Consider the following 25,988-nt stretch of genomic DNA (forward strand, 5'->3'; position numbering starts at 1 on the left):
TTGGTTGCTGGAAATCCGACAATGAAAAATGGCACCGATTGTTGGTGGCCTCCTTTTGTTTCACAAGCACTCCTTGCATAAGGCCATCTGTCCACGGATATAGTCTCTGCAGGGGCATAAGCGACGGAACTTGGTACTTTGACCTGAGCAGCTGAATAGTAGTTGTTCTCTCTGCAGATAGCACTCACGGACTGATGGTGACACAGCTGGATAAAGGTGGCTCATCACTGACTCTGTGCTGTCACACTTTGCTCCCAGTCTGCAGGTAAGAGGAAGACACATCAATACGTGACAATATAATCACTCCAGTTCTACCTGTGTTTCTGCTCATCAGCTGTATAACCCTACACTACTATTGTGTTATACCTGGACTTCACCCTGTCTGCATTTATATACTTACTGTTCAAGTACTTGCTGTCGGTTGATGAGGCTGAAGAAGCTAGGCTCACATATCAAGTCATGTTCCCAGCATACACTGTTGCAAGACTCTCCTTCTGCAGAAAGCCAAACCTGCATGGAAGTGACTGGTGGCCAGGCTGGGGGCAGCGGTTCACTGGGAGGCCACACTAAGTGTGTATGATTGATGAGGAGCAAGGAAGAAGGGAGAGTGACTTGGGATGTATTATTTGGGAAAGATGTGGGCAAAGGTGGTGAGCAAAACTCCTAAGGTGAGAGAAATAATGACAGTGCATGATATGGAGATTTGAGGAAAGTGACAAAAAGAGACATAGATCAAGTAACAGAAAGGAAATATTAACAAAACACACAAATTACAGAGACAGATGGAGAAGATTAGAAGGAAGTCACTTAATGGTACGTCTTGAAATGTGTCAGGTACTGAACTTAATTAAGTCACCTGGGGACAGGAGGCTGACAATTATGAAGACTAGCAGCTAGACCTGGGGAAGTCTTCCCACCTTAACCCAAGTTGTGCTCTGGCTTTAGTCACCAAATTTGTCAAACAAATCCCAATAGAAAACTTCCTGAGGGGTGTTGTAGAAGATAAGTGCGTACTTGTTGCTATAAATCTTGGAGGTTCAGTAAACAAAGTTCATTGGGAAAAATGAAGGTACCAAATTAAGAGGCAAGAGGAAGAGAAAAATCACAGAGTAATTACAAAGACATTCAAAGATGGCAGGTGCAGCATATCCACAGGAATCACACGTTGTAACAGACAAGGGAAAGACAAAAACAGCTCTAGCAGTTACAGATAGTTCTAATACTGATTAGAGTATATTGCAATCACACTGGAATGCTGATGTCATGGGACACATTTGTAACAGGACACATCCCACTAGTTTGATCTGGAGCCCAATGGCAAGGAGCAGCAAACGAAAATGCAAAAAGTCCAATAAGGGAAGAGACAAACCATGGTCAGACGATCCAAGGTCAGGGCAGGCAACACAATACCAGTGGTCCAGAGAGTAAGCCAAAGGCTAATAAGTCAGGAATAAACAAGGGGTGCAGGATCACAGGAACCAGAAGAAATGCTGGACTACTTAAAGCTGGGCTTCAGAATAGTCTGGCACTGAGCTGCCAGCATTCTCGGAATTTATAGCCCCAGCTGCTTGTGACTGCCCCTGTTTCTGGGGAAACGAAGGCAGGGCTTACCTATTCATTAATGAAGATCATGGGGCTGTTGGAGTGTCTCCCTAGCCTCCAGTTAATTAATGCTTTAGGGGGCGTGGTGTGTGGACCTGGTTTCCTGGATCATGTACTGTTAATAGTGCTGATCATGGCAAGCGTGTGGACGTCCGCAAGAGGTACCCGGATGGATCCTGACCCTGGCGAGGCGGAGAGACAGCCAGGGACTGTCTCGTAAGAGTGGAGGTAAGGGCTGGTCCTGGCCCGGGGCCACGTGACAGCTGAAGACACGCCAAGACATTTTGAATAGTGCTTTGCTTTCACCTTAGTGGGAACAGTTCCTTTTCAATTCCAGCATGACTGTTCCCCACTGTACAAAGCAAGGTCCATAAAGACATAGTTGGATGAGTTTGATGTGGAAGAACTCGACTGGCCCCACAGAGCCCTGACCTCAACCCCATTGAACACCTTTGGGATGAACTGGAACGGAGATTGCGAGACAGTCCTTATCGTCCAACATCAGTGCCTAATCTCACAAATGATCTCTAGTCACTAATGGATAATTGGGCTAAAATTGTCACATTAAAAGTGAATATTTTTTTTTTACCTGGTGCTGAATGTAGGTATGAAGTCTCTGCAGCATCCCCTCACTGGTATATTCATAGGGCAAAAACGGCTCCACCTGGAAAGCAATAGCAGTTGTCCAGTGGAATAATTAGGGGTCACATTAACCTTACACATTGTAGAGTTGTATTAGTGGTTTAATTCACTTTCTAACTAGCAATAGGTCCTTTTAAACATGGCCAATTTCCTTCACTGGCCATTTCAATACATTTGGTGGGGTGTTTTGGGGCATTCGTATAATGATCAGAGTTGCCAACTGTTAGCCTATCTCCTTTGTAGGCTAGTAGGATATGCGACCTGCTCTAACAAATGTCTCAAGGTCGCTGGCCATAGGTTGAATTAACTATACATTTTGTTCCACGAGAAGAATTTGATTTAACATTTTTAAATTCTGTGCCATTTCAGAAATGACACGCTATGTATTCCACTGTATTAACATTTTGAGATAGTAGACACTTCTTGGTGGAGAAAACACAAAGGCAGTGAATACACTCTGTACAACAGAAAAGGAACAAAAGGCAGGCACCAAGTTAGATTGCCCAACTTTTTAGTACTGATCTGCTATCTTTATCAAGCGTTGGACACTTTGTAAGCCTCCGACCACTCATTGCCATGGAACTTATATTGGATTTGATTATATTGATATGGTGATTTAAAAATCAGCTCAATATTGATTTTCTGTATAGCTGTAGCACAAACCATCACACACTTGCAGACTGGTTGTAGATAACAGATACAACAATAAGGGTAGGCTACAAGGGGGCAAGCAGATCAAAATTGGTGGCTATGTCATGACAATAACCTTAACCAGGAATAATGTCCACTAGAGATAATAAACAATGAGTGTTAGGGTTGCGCTTCTGTAACCATAGTTATTCTCTCACTCTGTCTAATGAGCTCCCCTGGGCCTCATCCCTGAGCTCTCAGATTATCCATTATTCTTCTGTGCAGAACATTATGGATAATGAGACCTTTTTCCCAGATGCTCAGGAACATTGCCTGCTAAACCACCCATATCTGACACTTCATCGGCTTGATGGGCTAACTCTGAGGTGTACCCTCATATCTCTGATTATTCCACCTTTATCTTCACCTTTATTCACTCCCTTAATGTTTTAGGGTGTTTTAAAACTTATGATTGGTCTGTTAATACCTTGCTCCTCATAATAGCGTTGATAGCTGCCTCAAACTCCAGTGTATTGTTGTAGTCCACAGTTATAACATATGGTCTCCCGATGGCCATCTCCATGTAAGGATGCTGAGAGGAAACCTGGCGTGGGATAGCGAGATATTTCATTCTATTCATATAGTTATAGAACACACTTAATAAATAACTATTGAATGGTATTGACCTGTCCTACATATCTTTCTGCATGATCACTGATTAATTCAGAAGACCAAATAATTCAAAAATGTTGTTACTGTTGCGTAGGTTTATGAAGTATACAGAACTAAAATGTTGATTTTGAAACAAAATACAAATCCACTTTATTTTAAATCATTCACAAATAAGTTTTAAAAGTTATTTATTCCTGCACTTCGTCCAACCCATTCTCCCGTGGTGTCTCCCGTGACCAACGAGTTGGACCCTAGATGCAAGAGATGGCGTATCACTGTGGCACATTTATGTAGAATTTAAGACAGGCGGCTTTCTGGAATAGCAGAGGCCGAGACAGGCGGTGTTCTGGGATAGCTGAGGTCAGACACAGATGTTCCAAAGTAGAAAATTACAAAACAGGGGCGAAAGACATAGGAAGCCACAGTCACCTAAGTGGTGTCTAAGGTCTGAGAGTTTAAATACTCTACAGCACAATACATAACCAAAGAAGGAGGATGAGGGAGCTGCCACAAAAAAATAGAACGGCCCTTCAAATTAAGAAACGGTATTTGGCCCCATTTCTATTAGAACGCATTTGAGTCTGAATAGAGGCTAGAGCGCTACACCAAGATGGCCACCGCAAGCTTCCAGGATATGCTATAGCCTAATTTTACGTGTACCAGACTCCACCAGGAATGGGGTCATGTAATGTGACATTATGTGACGCCACAGTAAAAGCAAGGCTTGCTGCAGTGTGCAAGCAGTGATAAGGGGACGCTTGGGGCAAGGTAAGGTGTCATATGTGATGTGTGAGGGGATAGAGTAAGGTATGATGGAGGAATTTCATTTTAGTGTACGTGTCTGTGTGAGAGAGACTGTTTATGTCTAAGTGTGTGAGAGGAAGTGTGAATGCGTAAGCATGTGTGTTACAGTTAGTATGTATGCGTGTGTGCTAGTGTGTGTTAAAGTGTGCATGTGTTTTAGTGTGTGTGTATGTGTAAGTATGTGTTAGAGTGAGTGAGTAAATGTGTGTGTGCTAGTGCAGAATTTAGCTATGGGCAGCAAGGGGCCAGGTGGCCACTCGGTTGTTACGGCCCCTCCAGGCTAGAAGGTACTAGCCCTCATGTAGTAAAAATAAAAAAATACATGACTACACTGTCACATCTGTGGAAAATATATATTCAGGGCTATTCAGTCTGGCCGGAGGCACAGATCTTTCTGCTCCAGAGTTGGGGGGAAGGGGTAGGCGCCCCAGAAATGATTCCATCATAGAGCCTTATACTACATACTAAAATTCTGCTACTCATGTCCTTCTATCGTTTATGATTTCATTCTCTTTCATCCTTTACTCGCAGTATAATTTAATTTGCTTTTATCCCAGGTGGCATAAACATAAAATATACATAAGATTGCTTTCTCTGCTGCATTGTAGAATATTTTGCAGGCACATTACATTTAACGGTACATTTTGCAGCTCAATCTGCTGCTTCGGTTGGTGAGGGAAAATGCTCGGTGGCGTATTTGGCATCTGCTCAAATAGTAAATTTTTTCCTTGTTACATATTATACTAATGGCTGTTTAATATGTTTTCTATAGCTTGCTTTTGTGTCATCCTATATTTCCCCCCTCACATTCTGTCATTTCAGACCCTTCCTTCAATAACCCCACAAGGCAAACTGTACTGAATTAAAGGGAATGTATTGTCACATTAATGTTTTAATATTTAATGTCACATATACATCATCTAAACAGTGTTTAATAGACACTGGAATAGATTCCTATATAGTATGTGTGTGTATAGACTCACGCTATTTCCCAATATCAGTCTCTGAATCCTTTATATGTATGTATATATATATATATATATTTTTTTTTTTTTTTATTATTATTATTTTTTTTTTTGTATGGTAAAGCAGCTCTCTTCCTGAATAGGCAACAATATGTTTTTTTCATGATGAATGCATTTCTTCAGAAGGTATAGGCAAGATTAACTAACCATCAGGACAGGTTAGGCGCAAATCACACCCAGTATAATACTAAATGCATTGCTCTGCGTCACAGTTGATAACCGGAGAATCCTAAAACTCTTGAGGACCACACACATCAATATACCATCTGAGTGACATGTTTTCTCGCTAAACAATGTGGTTTCCTCTTTCAAATAAATTGAAATGCGCATAAAATTCACTTTCTGGCTGCGTTCTTGAACATGGGCTCTCTGTGAGTGACATTATGCCCTCGGCTCTCCTCGGTACTTCACTGTTCTATGTTGTTAAATGATAAATGGCAGCGATGACACTAATTAGCTTTACGCTTTTAAGCAGAGCGTTCAGATCAATAAAACTCCCGCAAAGAATAAGCGTAGAATTTTTATTAACATTGTACCAAACGACCCTGTTATACATTTAACAGAAATATAATTTGTATAGTATATATAGTATATATCACCTTAATGGGTTGTGTTTCGTTCATAAAATATATCCCTACATCTCTCCATGCTAGTAGAATTTCAGTCAATGCATAGATCAATAGAAAAATTAATTTAGTAGCGCTTTGTGACATCACTTCATGGTTTGGTAAAAGAAATGAACGTCTCTGAAATAATATCATGGATTTGCATACAAGGCACAGGGTGATGTGACTATGGCAGAAAAGTTATTATTAATAAAACATTTTACTTTCTTTTGATCTATACATAATAGGCTGGATTCCATGGGATACATCACAAGTAATTAAATATTAAATTGTAATCCTAGCACATTTTATTTATTGAATCTGGGCTGATATACGTATATATATATATATATATATATATAGTTTTTTAATGTATGTTTTCTCATTACGATTTATGTTGCAGATCAGTGTTCCTCAAATCATGAATTGATCTCTCTAATGTGTTAAGCAGATAGAACCTGTTCATACCTCTCTGGAGGTTGGCTTTCCCCTGAAGAATTCGTGGTTGAGAGAGCTGTGTGGAGGGTTGAATCGTGGCTGCAGGAACACACAGCCATTGGCAACTGCTTCCAAAGGAGCAGGACCTTCATACGGGAACCCAAAGCCGATGAAAAGCTGCAAGTAAACCAGGCACATGTTGTTGTTAAGGGTAAGTGATACCCTAAATTGATAGATTAAAATAATAGAAGGACTGATTAAAGAATCAAATTAAGAATTTCCTCAAAGGGTGCTTTATTTCCCGTTTATAATTCTTAAACCCTTCATGTCTGCATTAATTAATTAACAGTTCTTCCTGCAATAGACAAGCATTGGATTGCCAGTGAAGGATTTAGAACCTATGCAACCCTATGTACTTTTTCTACTGCTCCTATGTGGGGTGGCTAATACCCCCAATAAAATGCAATGTACGTGGCACAACGGTTTGAGCCGGGCAAGGAAAGCTTCAAAATTGTGTATACTGCATAAGTACAGTAACTGGCGTGAGCTGTCAGAAAGTGTTTGTCTCAGTGAGTCTAGCAATGTTAGAAAGAGCAAGCGTGAACATTCTCTGTGTTTTCACCCCAGGCACAGAATTCAAGTGAACAGGTCATCAGTGATTTCAGTGGATTATACCCCGGAAGAGAGAGACAATCATTGTTTCCGACATTGTTTTTAACACCAAAAAAAAAACAGCTCATTGGGAAATGATGCATTAACATGGACTTTGTCAAGCGTATTTGACAACAGCAGCAGAGTGACATTTTTAATCATCTCCCACCCGGTCTGGTCCAAAATCTGCAACCATTCATACACCGTATAACACATTATTAGTATTACCCCTTTTGGGATAGTTAGAAAGGAAATGCATATTATACACAAGTACAAAATAACATGACCTTGATATATATATCACGGCTAGCTTGACTAGACACTATCACTGCTGAACCATGGAGATTTGAACTGAACAGTAGAAACATGGTTATTGTGTTAACTGCTAAAAAGGGGGTAGGTAATCAGGACCAGTTTACAAAACCCAACTATACTGCTCAAGTGGACCATCTGGACCAATAAAGCTAAGAGGGGTCTTGAGAACTTTGCATCAAAGATGAATCCAGATCTCAGCAAAGTGCAGTGATTCATTAAAGTGGATTATAAGCCAGGAGAGAGAGAGAATCATTGTTCCTGGCTCTTTATAACCAAAATAAATTCATTAAGACAACAGGTTATACCAACCACAATGCTTGAGATATACATGTGTTTCTGCTATGAAGGAGCCCCTGACAGTCTAATTTAAGTCTGAAATCCAGGTTGGTCTTTGGTCTAAGGAATCAGTGGAATGCCCCCTACTTATAGAAATATACTTTCCTTCTGTACTTTTTTTTACACTTTAAAAAGCAGCTTTAGTATTCACTAAATCTGTTTCCTAAACAACTATACCGTCTAATGTCCCTTGAGGAGTTACAAATTGACCACAGATTTTCATAGATCAGACCAAACATCACCCCTGAGCACCTTGGCTTTTTTCAGAAGTTGCTGTAAGTCTTGTTGAGGTAGCAAACCATGGTTCTTCACGAAAGCTGGCACTTCAGGGGGTCTCTGAGTCTCAAAGTAGACGGTTCCATGGATTTCCATATGCTTATGTAACACAGCAAGGAACTTCTCCTTACCCTGGAGTAAAAGGCAACAACAATTAATGAGTAGTAGTCATCCATGAGTTTCATATGTTTTGCAGGTCTTGCAAACCTCATTCATTTACGCTGAGATGCTGCACAAATACGCTCATACCTGTAGCTGTAGATGGACATCCAGGGGAATCCAGGAACAAGAGAAAGGAAAGAGGTGTTACTAGCTTATAGTTGCTGATATCTCCATCAAAAAGGGCAGAATTGAGTGGAGCTATGTGAGTGTTGGACATCATAAGCTTTATACAATTGAACTACAAAACAGAAACATGTAATTCGACAATGTCACAGCTACAACTAGATGATATACTCATACCCTACATCTAACAATATACAGCCACTAGTGAAGACAGATATGGCTAAAACCGAAAATAACTTGCTGAGAATGTTATGTGAAGAAACAGACATGGGGGAAGACTAAAAGATAAACAGATCCAGTAAGAAAAGAGAGAAGTGCTTGCCCATGCAATATGCAGGCTAGACTATTATATGCTACAGTAGTCTTTAATGAGAGGGGAGTAGAAAAGTAAAACAGCCTTCTAACAGAATTGGTTGTGGTTAATAGGGAATTTAAACATGAATAGGATTGGCATAAGACTACCTTGACTGAAAATCAAGTCCAAGGACTGAATAAAGTTCACATTTTAACAGCAGAAAATACAAGGAGAGACTAGATGGGCAGGATGGTTCTTATTTGCCACCACGTTGTATGTTTCCGGTCTGTATATCAAATGTGAACTATACAGGGACATAAACTGATATGGTTAAGATTGTATACTTGTGATGCAGAGAATAGTATAGAAGATTCGGAAAGCAATGTCGATGATCCACACATTGATGATCCTAACCAGGTGTAATATTTGAATAGAGTATAGAAGAACTGGATTATGAGACTTGTGTATTACCTTCCACATGGAAGCCTCCTTTCCATATACTACGGCCATATTCCTGACTTTGTTCAGAGCTACCTGCTTCCGCTCTGTTTCATTGAGTTCATCTGTCACAAAGCCCATGAAGGAATTATCTGGTGTGTGAGCTGTAGAGGAAGGACAAATAACATGGCAAACACAGACCAAAGAACAGTAACCATGACATATGTGTGACTAGCTCAGCCTCCATAAACATTGTATGTATATGATGTGCACTAAGATTATATTGTAAATGGTGGATATCCGACAGTAACTTAATGGCAGTAACATGGCACTTGTATGATAAAGCCATATACTAATAACTAATCAGGCTGGTGCCCAGGATTGCGGTATCAAAATAAGTTTTTTTGTATGATTTTATGTGGATACTTTTAAATGATGAAAAACAGATCAGTCAAAAAATGCAATGTCACAAACTCATGGTGAACACTTCAAGTAGCAAGTGCAGGAATAGGGGTTACAAGCAAAAATGGAGATGCAGTTCTGTAAGTACATGTGAGGCCACTGCATAACTCTTTCAAAGGCAATTAGGCACATGGAGATGCAATGGCAGGGTGACGGGTGATGTGTACTTGTTTTAGCATACATGCCATAGCAGTCCACTATACACAACCATTTAGACCCTACAATAACAAAACCGCTCAAACTCACGGAACATGGTCATGAACTGTTTGGGGTGCAGGTTCCAATAGCCCCAGTTGGTACGGTAGCCATGGAGGGTGGCATATTCTTCATGGTTATACGGCGGTTCTGTCCCAAATGTGTCCACCACGCGTAGACGGCACCTGCAGGAGGGGGGTGTTCATGGAGGGAACCCTCTGTAAGGGGCCAAGGGTCTGTGTGGACTGGAAGGCATGGACCTGTCCCTATTAAAGGGTGGTGGGATTAATTAAAGACCAGTATGATGCTGGGGGCTTCTATATTATTAACAGGAGGGCTCAAAGATTATTATTTTTTTTTTAGAAAATAAAGACTGGTCTCAGTTGCAAAATGCGGGGTTTCAGTTAGTAATCAACTTAGGGGTTTCAAAGGCCATGAGTCTTAGATAAGGGTTGGTGGTCTGAGTGAGCAGCTTATGAACGAAGTTAACATCTCACCTGTATTTCCTGAAAGAGAGTCCCATGTGCTGCTTCATTTGCTGCATGCCATGATAGTCCGTATAAATGAGGTCGAAAGGCAGAGGCTCTGTCAGTGGACAATTTCCTCTTCCAGGGGGGACTCCCAGATAACTAACATACATCAGAGGAACGGTTTTAGGAACTCATAATTGAAATGTCATGCTCTCGTTGGATCTTTGCACGGTGCTGCAAGTTGCCATGGTGTAAATGCTAATTATTTCTCAACACGGCTATTCAGAAGAACTTCACACTTTCTCTTCTCACCTTTGAAGATCCTTGACAGACACTGTTACTTTTAGGCTGTGGCCTAGTACGTAAAGAGCCGCAAGGATATCTGCCCACTGCACCATCTCTCCCAGGGGCCCACCCTTCAGCACCCGCGGGCTAAACACATCACCAGATTCCTCTGTCAGAAAGCCAATGTGAACTAGGATCTGGCGAGGAATGGAACAGGCGATGAGAACAACAGCAAAAAAGCATACCTCCAAAAAACATCTGAAGTGGCCAAAGGGCCAGGCCATGGCCGTACCAGACTTCGCAATGTATTGATAGCTTTTTATTTAAGTAATTTGGAAGATTTATTTCGTTTACGCAATTTAATTAGTTAATACACTTTTACCTATTTGTACAGATATCGTTGTAACTTTTAGGGCTGTAGAACACTGTGATACCCAGCAAACATTCTGAGCTCCTAGAAACCAGGGTCTCCAGGAAAGGAAAGAAGAAATAGGGTCCCAAAGAAGGACTCTCGTTCATAACCAGGGACATTTATGATTTATGACTCAGGTACTGAATGGTAAGCTCAGATGTAAAAAGGTGTTACATGTTATTAATATTTCCAAGTTAAGCTGGGCATCCACTTAGCATGGAGAAATCAGTTGCATGAGGAAAACATTGTCTACTCAACAAAAACAAAAATAATTTGGACATATTACTATAAAATACAGTAAATATTTCAACTTCTGCTGTATGGTATTAACACAGCATAGACATCTTTATGATCTACAGATTAATGTTGAATATATTTATGATGACAGGACCACTTAAACACAAAATATACAGTTTTTGTTAAGTTAATTTAAATGTATTTTGGACAGACTTACAGTTCCACAATGAATTAATGAATTCAAAGAGTGATCGAGTGAGATAATAACATATGAAGTTAGGTGACAGAGGTTGCACTACCTGCTTCTGCTCCATTGGACTGTTACCCAGTTTGATCTCTAATCTCCGGGCACCAAGCAGCCACTGAGCCTCCAGCCTGCGCAGCCTCTTCTTCATGAAGATCAGAGACTCCTTACCAGTTCCCATCAGGTCTAACAGAGAGGAGAGTTCTGTACGAAAGGCAGCCTGGGTGTAATCAAATGGTACGTAATGTTATAAATATTGCCTGGACTTACATCTGAGGAACCCATAGGCACAGAAGTTACAAGCACATACACATATACTTGATTTGTAGTCAGGAATTGGGTGAAGTGCAAGAAAATTAGAAAAACATTTGTAAGATGTGCAAAATATAGATGGAAAAGGGCAAAGCTATGGCTAAACTGTGCTCTTTGGGTTCCTGCAGGGTCCCTAGAAAGGGAGCTCTCAGCAAACTGTTGGTCTACTTCAGAGTATCCAAAGTGGATCTAAAACACAAACATACACCTTAAAGTTGTTGCTCCACCTAGACAGAACTTTAATTCCACTCTGTAGTGCAAATAAGACTTAGCAAATTGTCATTTCAGTCTTTCCTTTGAATATTTAATCACATAACAACACAGAAACTTTAAACATTGTTTTTCAGCTTCTATGACAACAACCTTTTACCGCCTACATGTGACGAGTGTTTCTAGTGAAAATATGAATGAAGCAAGATTTTCATTTTAAATAATTATTACTGGGAAAGGTTTGAGCATTCACTAAAATAGTACTACAGAAAAAGCATTTATGTATCAAAGTGTTCAATTCAGCAAAAGAGGTGGAACAGCATCTTTAATACTGTGGCCAAAAGAAATCACATTTCCTTAAAAGCAGTTATCATTGTAACAGCTCAAACTTTTGTGCCTGGTCCAAAAAGACATTCCAAATACCTTGAGAGTAAAGATGGTGATGGCATGATTAATATCATCAGGTACCTGTTTTTTGGGGATAGGTTTGGACAGTAGATTAAAAGATTGATTCCTCCACGGCAATACTGGGCAGAACCATTCTACTTCACTCAGATACACCAAAAAGGAGCACTCTGTGCCATCAACTCCATAGAAAGCGTAACATGGATCTGATGTCCAGCGAGATCTCATCCACTGAAACAGGACAGAACAGGCAAGTTAAATGAACAGAGGATATGAACTTTGATATATGAATCAATTAAATTATTCATGACAAGCAGCAGAAAATGTATGGGTCAAATTCTGTTTCCATGCATTACTGGGAGACAGCTAAATCAAATAGCTGATTTTCAGGGTATTTGTGTTTTAGTTCTATACGGTAAGTATTATACTCTGCCTTTATATTAGTAATCTTTACAGCAGCCAGTCAATCAACTATTGGTAACAATGGCAGTGAGACCTTACAGTCCCTTAGAGTATACATCAAGAACATTAATTTTTACATAGCTTTCTCCGCCAACACATTTTTAAACATAAGAGCAGTATGCTATCGTTCCTGTTAACACTTATGAGGAGTGTTATTCTCGGGCAGCAGCAGGACCTGTAGGGTATTTATAATAATTTTTATAATCTTTAGTATTCACCATTTTGTGGAGGTGTCTCTTTCTTGTTTTCTATTGACAGTATGCAATGAGTCAAGAAAAGAGACGATGGTGTGCAAGATCCTCATTCTCTTTCCTCCGGGCAATATTAGTAGTACATACATACCTCAACTTTGGCAGAGCAGTCTGGAAACCTTGGATCCCGTGGAACCTCACACATGTCTCTTTGGCCTTCCAATACTACAGAGATGGAAATATATGACATAAGGAACAAAAGAAGTGTGTTTTTTTATCATTCTTCATTATATATATACGGTATATATATATATATATATATATGTATATGTATATATATATATATATATATATATATATATATATACTGCACATATATACTGTACTACAGAGGTACTGCTTCAGCAGATTTACAATCCTCATCTTGGACTTGGATTTCTATTAGAATATATATTTTTAGGATTATGTCACAGAGCATCACTTTATCCAAGCTTCATTATTCGCACCAATAAAGAATGATGAAAGGCCAATGAGGGTTAAGCAGGGCTGGATTCCCCATAGGCAGTTGCGTAGGGTGCCATGATTTTATGGGCTCGGCACACACTATAAAAGAGGGACCTTCACAGTAACCAAACCCACTAATTCAAGTCATTTCTGCCTATTTAATGTCAATGTTGCTTGTGCCTTATCCACAGATTGAAATGACTTTGACCAATAGCTGTATAAGACCTGGTTGTGCTGCTTACCCTTCCCTCTCAGGCTGTTCCTAAAAATCTGATCCACCTTCACCGCAATGTCAGACACATTCTGCGCGATTGCCTGGATCTTCTCCATCAGTACCACTGACTGCAAACTACACAAATCCAGTTAAATTATTATTGAGCATTTTGTAATCAAGTCTTATGTTCAATTCTCCATTTTTCAAATGTCTATTCTTTTATTGGCACAGGAGGATTACCTGACTAAAGGACAGCTTTACATCAAAAATAATGTTGGGGTTACCCTACCAATGCCATAGCTGGTCTCACCGTTTCCATACTTGTCCTTAAGGTAGGGTTTTGCCTTTGTATGCGGGAAGCAATACTTTGTATACAATAGTGTAAGAAGGGTGCTCGTATTAAATGTCACATCCCCATGTTGTAAGTCACTTGAGTTTAAGAAGGGTACCATGGAGTGCAGAGTTGCTGAGTGTTTTGTCCTTGTTGCTGGGGGGTTGCTGGGGCCCCTTTGTCCTAGTTCTGCCACTTTCCAGTACATGTGTCAGGTGGTTTGTATCCAAGGCACTGACCTATCCAAGGCGAAGTGTCCTCCTTCCTCTGCTCTGCGAGACTCACTGACATTCTCCAGACGTGCCAAGATGTCCATCCTTCGCACTAGCGTCTCCAGAATGTCATTCATCCTGCGTAAAGCACTCCGGGACTCTCCTGTGCCTAGCACTAATATCAGAGAAATGCAACATGGTGACACAAAAATGTCCTGTTATGATATTGTTTTAGTTTAGTTTTTCCAGCTTTTTTTCAGCCTCATTGGCACATTATGCCAATGGAGAATGTCAATTCCATTGCCTTCCTGATGACACAAGCACACCCAAGCTACCTTTTTGTCCCTGCCTGGCTATATAGCTATAAACAGAATGGCGATACAATCTTTAGAACCCTTCCTTCTCAAGATAAATGGTGATTCAGTGACTCGAAGACTTTACCGCTAATGTTGAGTCTGTAGCAAAACACTTTTTATGGCATCTCAATGATCTACAATAAATGACTCCGGAGCAGCTAATGGGCATAGCCATGGCTGCACAGCTGCAGAGTGACGGAGCGGTGGAAACAGGAGGAAGGTTGGGGACATTGAGCCTGATCTTCCTCCCCAGGGTGACACAGTGACACAGCCAGCAGTCATACATTAAACATGCATCTGCGTATACAAATATGTCTCTTGGCAAGAACTGCACGGCAGGTTTTGCTGCACTATCCTCCTCTCCAAGCAAGGAGGGAGAAATTACTGGAGGGGTTTATGAAGTTATCTATGGTTCTGTTACTCAACAGCTCCCAGAAGACCTTAAGCTGCTGTGACAATATCCCCCACCCCTTCCTGCAATGCCGAAGATTTCATTATCTCAGTGGAGCAATCGCGGTATGTGAGGAGGGTTGCAGTATATCTGTACTTGTTTTCTCTTTGTGTGCTCTTCCACATGTATGTGACATTTTTTTCCATATTAAGTGCTTAACCTATGATACCCATGTGAACTATATATATACTGTATATAAATATATGTATATAACTTCCATACTCATTATATACATATAGATGAACGGTTCCTTGCTTGATGTATGTTGAGACATCTTACATTCCTTACAGGGCTGTGTCTTAGGCAGTTGCTAGAGGAGCCAACATGGAAAGAGGCTTTGATGGATTTAGTATTTACAAATGGAGACTTGATTTTTCACTGTAGGAGAGTGTTTGGGCTCCAGTGACCATCAATCAGTGTGGCTTAATATAATGAGAGAGGTTGCATTGAACAATGCTAAAACTAAGGTTTTTAGATTTTAATCCATATGGACATGATGGCATCACGCAGTTGCTGCAGATTTGTTGGCTGCACATCCATGATGCGAATCTCCTGTTCCACCACATCCCAAAGGTGCTCTATTGGATTGAGATCTGGTGACTGTGGAGGCCATTGGAGTTCAGTGAACTCATTGTCATGGGACCAGACCAAGATAGGGGTTTGTATCCCTTACATCAGATAAATGGACAGACTAGATGGGCAGAATTGTTCTTATCTGCCATCATATTCTACATTATTATGTTTCATATGTTTAATACCTCTAGTGAGTACACTTTTTCCATTGAAGTCCCAAACCAATATTCTTGATGTTCATTTATATAATTCCTCAACTATATTGTTTGACGTGCAACACCTACCCTCTGTACGTATGGTGAAGGGAGAATCTGCCAAGCGTCTTGCTGAAAATTGTCCACCCAGCGAGGTCATTAGAAAGCAAAGGGTAAAAAATCCAATCCCCAGGACAAATATTCTAGAAATAGGATAGAAAGCAGAAGTTATTTCATCTAGTATGACACATTTTGTATATTAACAAAAAATATATGTTACAAGCACCATATAAAATGTACCGTATTTGCTTGACAAGGTTTTTTTCAGGTCTGACTACAAGACTAAGATCCAGATCCCCACAGCGCTGCAGGAGACCTGGATACTCCTGTCTGGCAGCCGGTGAATGTACGGTGAATGTGACATGACCTTCCGATGCTCAGTCATAGAAGCCCCAGCGGAATTAAGTGGAGGTTATCTATGCACATCACGCAGACGTCCACCGGCTGCCCTCACGGAGGACAAGTCTAGGGATGCATCGGTAAGTCAAGGAGGGCAGAGTGGCATACGAGAAGTATAAGGCATATCTGGGCAGAGTGGCATTTAGGGAGGTATAAGGCATTTCTGGGGGGCAGAGTGAAATATCAGGGAGGCAGAGTGGCATATAGGGGGTATAAGGCATATCTGGGGCAGAGGGCATATAGGGGGTATAAGGCATATCTGAGGCAGAGGGCATATAGGGGGTATAAGGCATTTCTGGGGGGCAGTGTGGCATATAGGGGGTATAAGGCATATCAGGGAGACAGAGTGGCATATAGTGGAGGCAGAGTGGCATATAGTGGCATATAAGGCCTTTCTGGAGGGCAGACTGGCATATCAAGGAGGCAGAGTGGCATATAAGGCATTTCTGGGGGGGGCAGAGCGGCATATAAGGGGGAATAAGGCATATCTGGGGGCAGAGTGGCAAGCCTGGGGGCAGATGTGCATAACTTGGGGGCAGGATGGCAAATAAAAGAAAATAAAAACAAAAAAAATCATTTTTCTCATAGTTTTTAATTAAATATGGAAATATAATTTACATTAATTAATATTTACTAGTAAAACCTTTTCCTATAGGGTAGTTTTATATTCAGGAATTTTCTTTTTTTTTTTTTTCTAAATTAATATTCAAATTTGGGGGGTCGTCTTCAGACTATATACTTCTGCATAAATATCCCATTTGCCACAAACATTCTGTGCATTTGGCCATATTGGGCAATTTTCAAAAGGTTGAATCATCACAAGGAAACATTGCTTCTGATGATCGATTGCCATTGCTCTTTTTAAATATCTCCTATCTGCAATATTACATCTCCCCCACTCTTTTTCACTGGAATTAAGGACCAGAAATTCTGTTCCTTTACATATGGAACCCTGATCTGGTTCCTTCTTGCACGTACATTTAGCTTGGGTGGTTGGCCTGATCAAGATGTGTACCTTGGCTACCAACGGCAAAAGTATGAAGAGTCCCTAATATGATTCCTATTAATCTGAACCTTATGAGAGAGGACTGATCAAAGCATGCTACTGGGGGTGATGGAAAGCCATTAGAAAATTATTAGGAAATATATTTTTTTAGGAATGAAGCCATCATGTTTTGATTTCATGCTAAATGACAACGATCCAATATACCCATCAAATATTCCAATTGAAAGCACTATGACCACTAAAACTCAGGAATTAAATTACAAACTCCTGTTGCATTGGTACAGAGGTTTTCTGGAGGCAGACGGGAGGTGTTGGAGATGCCAGGCAATATATGGATCCCTGATCCACATCTGGTGGGATTGCCCACTTTTGGATGGGAGGCTTTTGGAGAGGCGTCTATCGAGTCATCTCGACAGACCCCAACCCTGGCAGTATATATGCTCCTACATCACACCACACACTCTTTATCCTACAAAGGGTCTCTACTCAGACACCTGTTTAACGCACCCATAGGTCTCATCCCACTGCACTACAAAGGATTGGGTCCCCAGAGTGGAGGAAATCCGGCAGCTGAAGGATTTATCTGCTTATTCCACAGAGGATAGGGAGAGATACTCGGCCACTTGCTTCTGTTGGCTGGACTTCTTGCCCCAATGCGCTTTTGTCACCTTACTTAAGCCTTCAGTTTTCAAACCCCTCTATAATCAAATTCTTTCCATCAGATTTCTGTAGAATTGTAGGAAGATCTGGTAATTGTATCTATAATTACTGCTTGAAATTGCATTGATTTATAACAAGTACATTGTATTGTTGCAAGATGGTGATTATATGGGCGGCTGTTACGCAATCTTCTGAAAAGATGTAACGGAATGGGGACGAATTGCTACATGCGCAGTTTGTCCCCCTCGTCCTTCTGTACCCGGCTTCTCTTTTTTCTGCACCCTCTCCCCTATATATTTTTATTTGCCTTTTTCCAGAGAAAAAAAAATACTTGATTTTCAAATATTCCAATTGTAGTTATAAGCATTAAAATGGGTAAACGCGAACTTTAATATTACTCTCTTTTTAAAAAAAAAGCCTTACCGGAAGGGCCTGAGGGTAAGGAAACATCTTCTGACCAGGACCTTCCCGTCCGAGTTCACAGACAGCATCTTCTCCCGTGGATGTCAGGCTATTGTGAAGGTGTGAGATGAATACGATAAGGTCCACTATAAACAGATCTGCAAAGGAACAGTAATCGTTTTATCTGAAGGTGGAACTTTATCATACGAGCGTCCCAGCCAGGGGTTGTTCCTCTCACATCTGGCCCTCTTACTGACATACACCCAACACAAGTGTCCCAATTTGGACACCTAAACTGTTGGGAGTGTGTATTTCCGGAACACATAACATCCAAGCGAAGTCACAAATCTCTTTTAGGTCACTTTATTTTTCAGGAAATATCTGTACTGTGATTAAAAGCCACATTGTGAGAAGAAAAAAGTCTCAATTTGAAATATTTTCTGTTCTTGTGCATTAAACATATTCTGAAAGCTCTCTATACAAAGACAGAAGCAAAAATAAAACTGATGAGGCTTTGGAACCTGGGCTGCTTTTGACACATAATCTATGTTATGACTATCCATTAACATTTATAGCATGTATAAATTAGTGACGAGTAAATGTACCAAAGGTCCATGGCTCCCTTTATATAATGTGTATATACAGTGATTTTGATCTGTTACCATAGCAATAACAAATCTGGTATCATTAAGACGACTTCGCTATACCCGAGCGTAATCAAAATTAAATTTACAGAGGTGAATTTCTAAATTGCTTTGCAGCTATTTTCAAGGCAAATATATAATTAATGATGAAAACATAGACTCGCTAAAGTGTTTTTGGCGGGAGTGGATTGATCAATAAATATGCAGTAAGGTTTCGTAGGCCCTCGGCCACCTTTTCCCAAGTTCCACGAACACACTGGATCTACCACATCCATTTGCTGTAGTACTCTCAAGATATAATAAGTCCAACTTGTATGATTCGTAAAGGGCACTTTTGGTGCAAAGTTTTATAAATAATGTTATTACCATAGCAGCCAATTATACGTTCCTGCTGGCCTGACAATTCTATTGGTTGCTATGGTAGTAAGAGCACTTCTAAAAGTCACATTAATAGAAATACACACACAGTAGAGGGATACAAATGGTGTTATGGGCTCAATGCCCCCTTACTGTATTCCATTGCTGCTTTAATTCACCTATGATTTTTAGATGTGAACCCTACAACCAATTAATGCTGTGACTTAAAACTGCATTTTTACTCTCATTTAAGGTCTTGAGCATGCGATTTGTTATAGTCAACCTTTTTCAATACATAATATCAAATCATTACAGAAAATGTTCTCACTGAAGCTGTCTTTTGAACCTTAATGATTTGATATTACGAATACCTTTTAGAATGACCGCATGCAAGCTGTGAATCATTTTCACACACATGCTGTGTGTTATTACCTTTTATTTATGAAGTGCAAACAAATTTCACAATGCTGTACAATTTAAGAGGGGCAGTTAACACGCACATAACAAATATACATTGATACATACAAACACATCAGGTGTAATACAGTAATACCCTGTCTGTGAGTATTAGGTAGATATGTAATAGTAATAGAAAATGTCTCAGTTATGCTGCCCCATAAGCCTCCCCCTTCCTCTTGTTGTTCACCCATTTTTTAAAGGACATGATATTATGTTATGTTATATAAATCATGGAGAAGACTTAAGCATGCTTATATGTACACATAGCAGTGTATTAGGTACACCACTGTTCAATGGGCCGATTGAGGAGATTATCTTATTTTATTACTGTATTTGCTCGATTATAAGACAAGGTCGTCTTATAATCAGACCTCAAATAGGGGTCTGACTATAAGACTAAGATCCAGATTCCCCTGCAGCGCTGCAGGGGACCTGGATCCTCCTCTCTGGCATCTGGTGGACATCTGCACGATGCGCGCAGACAAGCTCCGCTGCTGCCGGCACCTCTGCCGGGGCTTCTATAACGGAGCACCGGCATGACCTTCTGGTGCTCCACCATAGAAGATCCAGCGGAAGTACCGTCCAGCAGCAGTGGAGGCATATAGTGGGTATAAGGCATATCAGGGGGGCAGAGTGGCATATCTGGGAGGCAGAGTGGCATATATATTGGAGCTCACTTGTGTGCGGTTATACTGTGATGCAAATAAATACAAAGTATCCATCTAAGTGAATAAAACATAATGCACAGACTTGGGAAGTGTGCAGTGGTCCTACTCGTGGCCCAAGAACCCTGTGGCCTGCCAGGGCCTAGGTTATAATTTATAAGAAGGTGCATTTAGTATAGATTTCCCTTTTTCAGAATGCAAAGAAAATTAGCTAAATGTTATTAAATGTGCATTGATTAGCCTGGAGGCTGTAATCGTGTAGCTCCCTGGAAGGTTTGCAGTGTTTTCTACATCAGCGAATCCTGAGACTAAAACATTACCCAGGAGACAAGTAGTGTCGATAATACTATGTAAAATTCTCTATATTATAATCTGCCAAATAGCCCATATGGGGGTGATTCTAAAAACAGCCTTTGGTACTGGCATTAGACATGATGTGCATTAATTTTGAAGAGATTTGCTTAATGATTGTGGAGTTGTACTACATTTATCTTTGGAAGAAGATACACCAGTATAATTGCCAAGAGTCCCGGATTTGCCAGGACACTCCTAACTGGGCTGACACATCTCAACTAATGCCCTGTTTAGTGAGTCTGTCTGCAGCTGATCAGACACAGGGCTTTTTGGAAAAGTGAATTAGACAGGGTATTCTCTGTGGGTGACATGCACCATGAAACAATGGTCATGCCCTTGAATCATCGGTGGAACATAACGTGACATCATGATACCACAAATGTATTGTAGGTGAAGGTACATGGGATGTTATACGTAAATAAATATCCAGTCACATCCATGTCCTCCATCTGTGTGATATGCAACAAAATGAAAGGGATCTGGAGCAGATACAAAAGATTTTATTTGTTTACTCTTAAACAAGTCTCCATGCTATATCATGGTAAAACACATAGCGGTAAAATCAAACCAGCTTTCAAGGCCCCCATTTTATCTGAAAAAGGGCATTCTGAGTAATAAGCATATAGTTTTATGGTGCTTCACTCAGCTTAAGTCTACTGTCCACACATTCATCCACCCTGCTCGCCTTCTTAATCAAATGCCCTTGTTATAGGGTGTGTTGTGTGTCCCCTGGGTACTGCGCTACCATTAGAGAAAAAATCTGGACTGCTATGGATGTGTTTTTGATCTGGGCCAGGCTTTTGATGAGGTCCACCAAGCAGCCTTGTGCAGCTGCTCCAGGGTAGAGACTGCCCTGTGTGTCAAATTCCTGTCCTAAAGAGAGAAGGAAGGAAGGCTGAAGGCAAAGTAAAGCTGAGCTGCCAATGGCAGTAATTTTCATTTTGAGGTGGTATGTGACTTAGTTGCCCACCATGTTAGCTACGTGCCAAAAGTAAGTCAGACTCTAAGAAAACATAGGCCTTTGTTTATGACAAGAATTTTTATACTTACTGAAGTCCTTACTGCCTAGCACTCATAAGGACATGTGGTGCCAGGCGGAAATAAAGCACGATGGGCTTGCTTTGAACATTACTTTTTCATAATTCAGACTTTTGAATACCTTACAAATACATTAAACAATTTAATTCTAGATATGCCAAAGACTCTTATTACTGCTTAGTATATAGGAGAAGTGTTGCCCCTCTAGTGATTCTCATCCTACATCTCATCCCAGTCAATGTCTAGTCTGTCAAGGACACCACACAGGCTACATTTATTATGTTAGTGGTAACACATTTTGGGATTGCTTGTGGGTTTTTATTTATCGTGAAAAAATAATAATCTGTTTTTTTCCATCACCAAAGATGCATAGATAAAAAATGGACAGATAGATAGATAGATAGATAGATAGATAGATCCTTAAATTCCCTTACAGACCAACTCAAACTACCTATGCTCATTGTCTACCTTGGTATCTTTATATCAATTAAAAATAAAAATGTAAAAAAAAATACTTTCCCTTCCCTTTTTCTTTATAGGCTTTTCCAGACTGGAATGGAGTGCTTTCTCCACCAGACCATTACACATATCTTGAAACACCTCTTCGGGTGAGCACGTGAGATGCAATGTAACTAATAGCATTCTCTCTATTGTTTGCGTGGCTCATGCATCTGACTCTTATGTGCCTAGTATTTTTAATCACTGAATGATGACTTCATGTATTCCACTATTCTCCAGCTTAGTTTTGTGTACCCCAGGTTCCTGGACTGGTTAAAAACTTCAGATGAGCCCAATTTCTTAACTATGCAGCTATTAAATCCAACCAGTCCAGAAATCATGTGTCTTGGATATTAAGGTTCTATTTGGTGCTGATGGTTGAGCGTTCTGATTTGGCTCTTGTTTACTATTGATTACTAATTTCATTTGACTTTGGACTAATCAAGTTGACCCCGGTGAAGACCACTTGTATACTTTAGGCTGCACACACACTAATATCATGTGCACCACACTCACCTGAAATCAAAGACTCAGCCAGAGGTGTGGGCTGAATGTCCAGCTTAATTTATATTTAAACCAAAAGCACTGACTGATTCTCTACATGAACATTTAATAGACTTGATCTGACTACAATACAGCCTCTTGACAATAGAATGAGAAATGCTTGGTGTCCTCACAAAGCACTACCCCACCATTCTAGTTTAATTCCTACAGCTCTGCTTCCAAAGCATTGTGCAATTTCTACATTATAAACCATCATAATTGATTTCCATTATATCGTGTCACAATTACATGTGTATTTAAATAAAATATACCTGTAAGCATACCTAAGTGATGAGCGTCCAAGTCGTTTTTGTTATCTGAAAGCACTGTGACAGCCTTCAACCGCCGATATCTCATGTCAAACTCAACCAAGACTATATGAAAAGCTACCTCAGCATCATGAGAGTTGTATTTCAACAAGGCTCAGAGAACCACAGGTTAACAAGCTCTAAATGATAGCCTCGCTTCTCATAGCCTGTAATCGCAATAATAGAGCCATGGTTCCTAATCTTGTAGATTATATTCTCAAAGCACAACAACCGTTTAAACAAGTGTTTAGGAAAGAATGGTGTATATTTTTAGCATACTACGTATAGTAGGTCAGGAAACCCCTCTCACGTACCGCGTATACAAATAGATATATACCATGCACAGTAAATGACCAATAACTCATTCACACATATTTATACAATTCTGTGTGTTACATGTAACATCTGTTATCTGTTCTTCAAATAGTATTATCTTCAGCATTTTAATGTATCTATTTATAATGAATGCATACGTGAAGACTATCCTTTGTGAGAGGTTGCATATTTATAATGTACCCCAAATAGGTGTAAACCTGTTTAGCTGCACATATGGCCAACACATGCAAGCTGGTACATTAGATGTATTTGTAAAGTATGTATATTATATGTATTTTATATGTAATATATTTTAGTTATGTATATGCATATATATCTATATCTATATATATATATATATTTGTCCAATACATCCACAGAAATCATACCTGTGTGTAGAGCATATGACCACTGATGAGATACACACCTTTCTACCCGTGTCTATCGGTATACACACCACAGAGCTATACCCTACATACATCACATTTTGCTTACATGTAAAAGTAATGTAATTTTACACCAGGACACATGCCTCTTACACAAAATGCAAGCTGGCCATAGCTATCCATACCTCAATGTCTCATCCAGCTCCTCAGTCTGGGATCACGGATCAGCCCATTTGGTGGGTAATAGTAAATACCCCATACTCTCCGTAAGAACCTTTCCTCTGCCTCCCTCCGGGCTGTGCACTGCGCTTCTCCAGCACCGAGTAGGGGGATGCACCGTCTCCGATGGAGTGCGAGTGTCTCACACCAACAACACATATGTCGCCATCTGCTGTCGGTGTTGGGGTACTACACAGTTGCTGCTTACTACCCGGACCCTGAACTGCTTGTAGTGCGTTGACTATTTCTCTGCCTTACTTATTCACAGTGATGGGATTTTTTTACCCAGCTTTCTCCTAATCACGAGGGCAATTACACACCAACAGATGGTGATTTCAGACACAGAACTGGGGCACGGTGTAAAATATATGTTCTTCAACTGTATTTTAATGAACAAAATGAATACGCAGATTGTATCTCTAAATGTCTTTCCTAGGGCTATTGCAGGGCCCCCCCCACATTGTCAGGGGTCAGGACCTAAGCTTATGTTCTACAGTGGGTAGTAAAAACATAAAAAAATGTAATAGACCCCCTACACAATCTAACATATTGTTGCATGGAGACACTCAGTCTCGAGGGGTTCCAAGTCTACCAGCAACCCATGTGTTACGGAGGCAGAAAAAGATGGCGCTGCCATGTCATGACCTAGAACCTAGTGCTCTCCTCTCAGTCATGTAGAAAACAGAAGAGTAATTTGTGCAGATGGGCCATAGATGAACTTAACTAGACATCCAGGCACACATCTACCCCAAGCAGATGAATAAAAAAAAAGCTGAGAACCTTTGACACATGACTCCTTGGTTGACTTGGTATTATGAGAGATGCCCCACAAAGTTCAGTGCCCATATGTTTCACTATAAATTTAGTATTTCAAACATCAGTGACATCGAACCGGAAGCCTAGTGAAGGCACAGCTTCCACCAGCACTATTTCCACTTAAAAAATATTTGCTTATAAGAAATCTGATTGAGTGAATAACTCGTCCTCTTCCTACTCCCTGCCTTCAGTGCGTGGAACGAAGTTGGGCCATTGTGCCTATTAATAGCAGAGCTTGTGGTTCACGGCTGTGAAGCAGAAGGTGTGGAGGAGAGGTGACATCCACATTTATAACTCTAGAAGTGGTATGAAATGCCAGCCCTGTGAAAGTATCATCCCTCGGGTCCCCGCTGATGTCAGCACTGTGAATATTTCAGGGTGCAATGTGGGAAGGGAGAGATAAATATAGACAACTAATGTCTAAAAAGGACTATATTTCATCACATGCGAGAGGGGGAGCATTCAATGAATAGCCTTTATTTCAACAATCCAACAGAAAGAGACAGAAAAAATAGTTCTGTAGGCTCATCCTTAATTCAGGGAATGAGATTATTGATTTGAATTCTCTTAGTCTTTGGTCCGCGGAGGCTAATATCGATGCAAACTATAGAGTTTCTGTTGTGCAGGTTTATTCACTAACGGTGAGATCAAACACTTCATCTTACCGCAGTAATTATTCATCGTGAGGGGAACAATTTAGCCCTTCTTGCAGGAGAAAGTCACAATTTTTAGCCCTTTATAATGTGTAGTTAATGAAACCTCATTACTTTTCACAGTTCAGTGAAAAGAGACCCTAAATATTTCCATTTGTTATAATTGTGCGAGCAAAATGCTCATATAGAGTGTTAGAATCCAGGGACTGTGATTGATTTACGATATATAATGCCAACATGCGGCTTATTATAAGGGAGACTGAAGTGATCTGACATATAGTGAGCATTACTTAACGTAACCAGAAATGATGCCTGTCCATGAATACAGTAGTAGAGCAGCCAGTCCCCATTCAATACACACCTGGGAACTCTCAGGGTTTTTGCCCTCTGGGTAAAGGGGCAGATTCTCCGGGACACACAGTCCGGAGCTGACTCCATCCTATTCTACAATGCTGGGATCGTATAAAAGACT

The 25,988-nt window shown here is 40.4% G+C and overlaps 1 protein-coding gene across 1 annotated transcript; it reads right to left on the reverse strand.

The window, feature by feature from the left end:
- Positions 1-60: 60 nt before the first annotated feature.
- On the reverse strand, positions 61-18,350 carry LOC149278805 (alpha-1,6-mannosylglycoprotein 6-beta-N-acetylglucosaminyltransferase B-like). The gene is made up of 17 exons (XM_089501690.1): positions 18,283-18,350; positions 15,825-15,937; positions 14,184-14,335; positions 13,646-13,745; positions 13,051-13,124; positions 12,310-12,477; positions 11,375-11,539; positions 10,454-10,623; positions 10,169-10,300; positions 9,723-9,856; positions 9,048-9,178; positions 7,973-8,128; positions 6,449-6,595; positions 3,362-3,478; positions 2,192-2,266; positions 401-663; positions 61-259 (listed from the first exon to the last, which is right to left on the reverse strand). The coding sequence occupies exons 1-17, from the start codon at positions 18,348-18,350 to the stop codon at positions 61-63; spliced, it is 2,364 nt and encodes a 787-aa protein (XP_089357816.1).
- Between the last annotated feature and the right edge of the window lie 7,638 nt (positions 18,351-25,988).

Source organism: Sceloporus occidentalis, unplaced genomic scaffold (assembly GCF_023333645.1).
Source record: "Sceloporus occidentalis isolate IW3139 unplaced genomic scaffold, rSceOcc1.0.p SCAF_179, whole genome shotgun sequence".
In the NCBI taxonomy this organism is placed as follows: domain Eukaryota; kingdom Metazoa; phylum Chordata; class Lepidosauria; order Squamata; family Phrynosomatidae; genus Sceloporus; species Sceloporus occidentalis.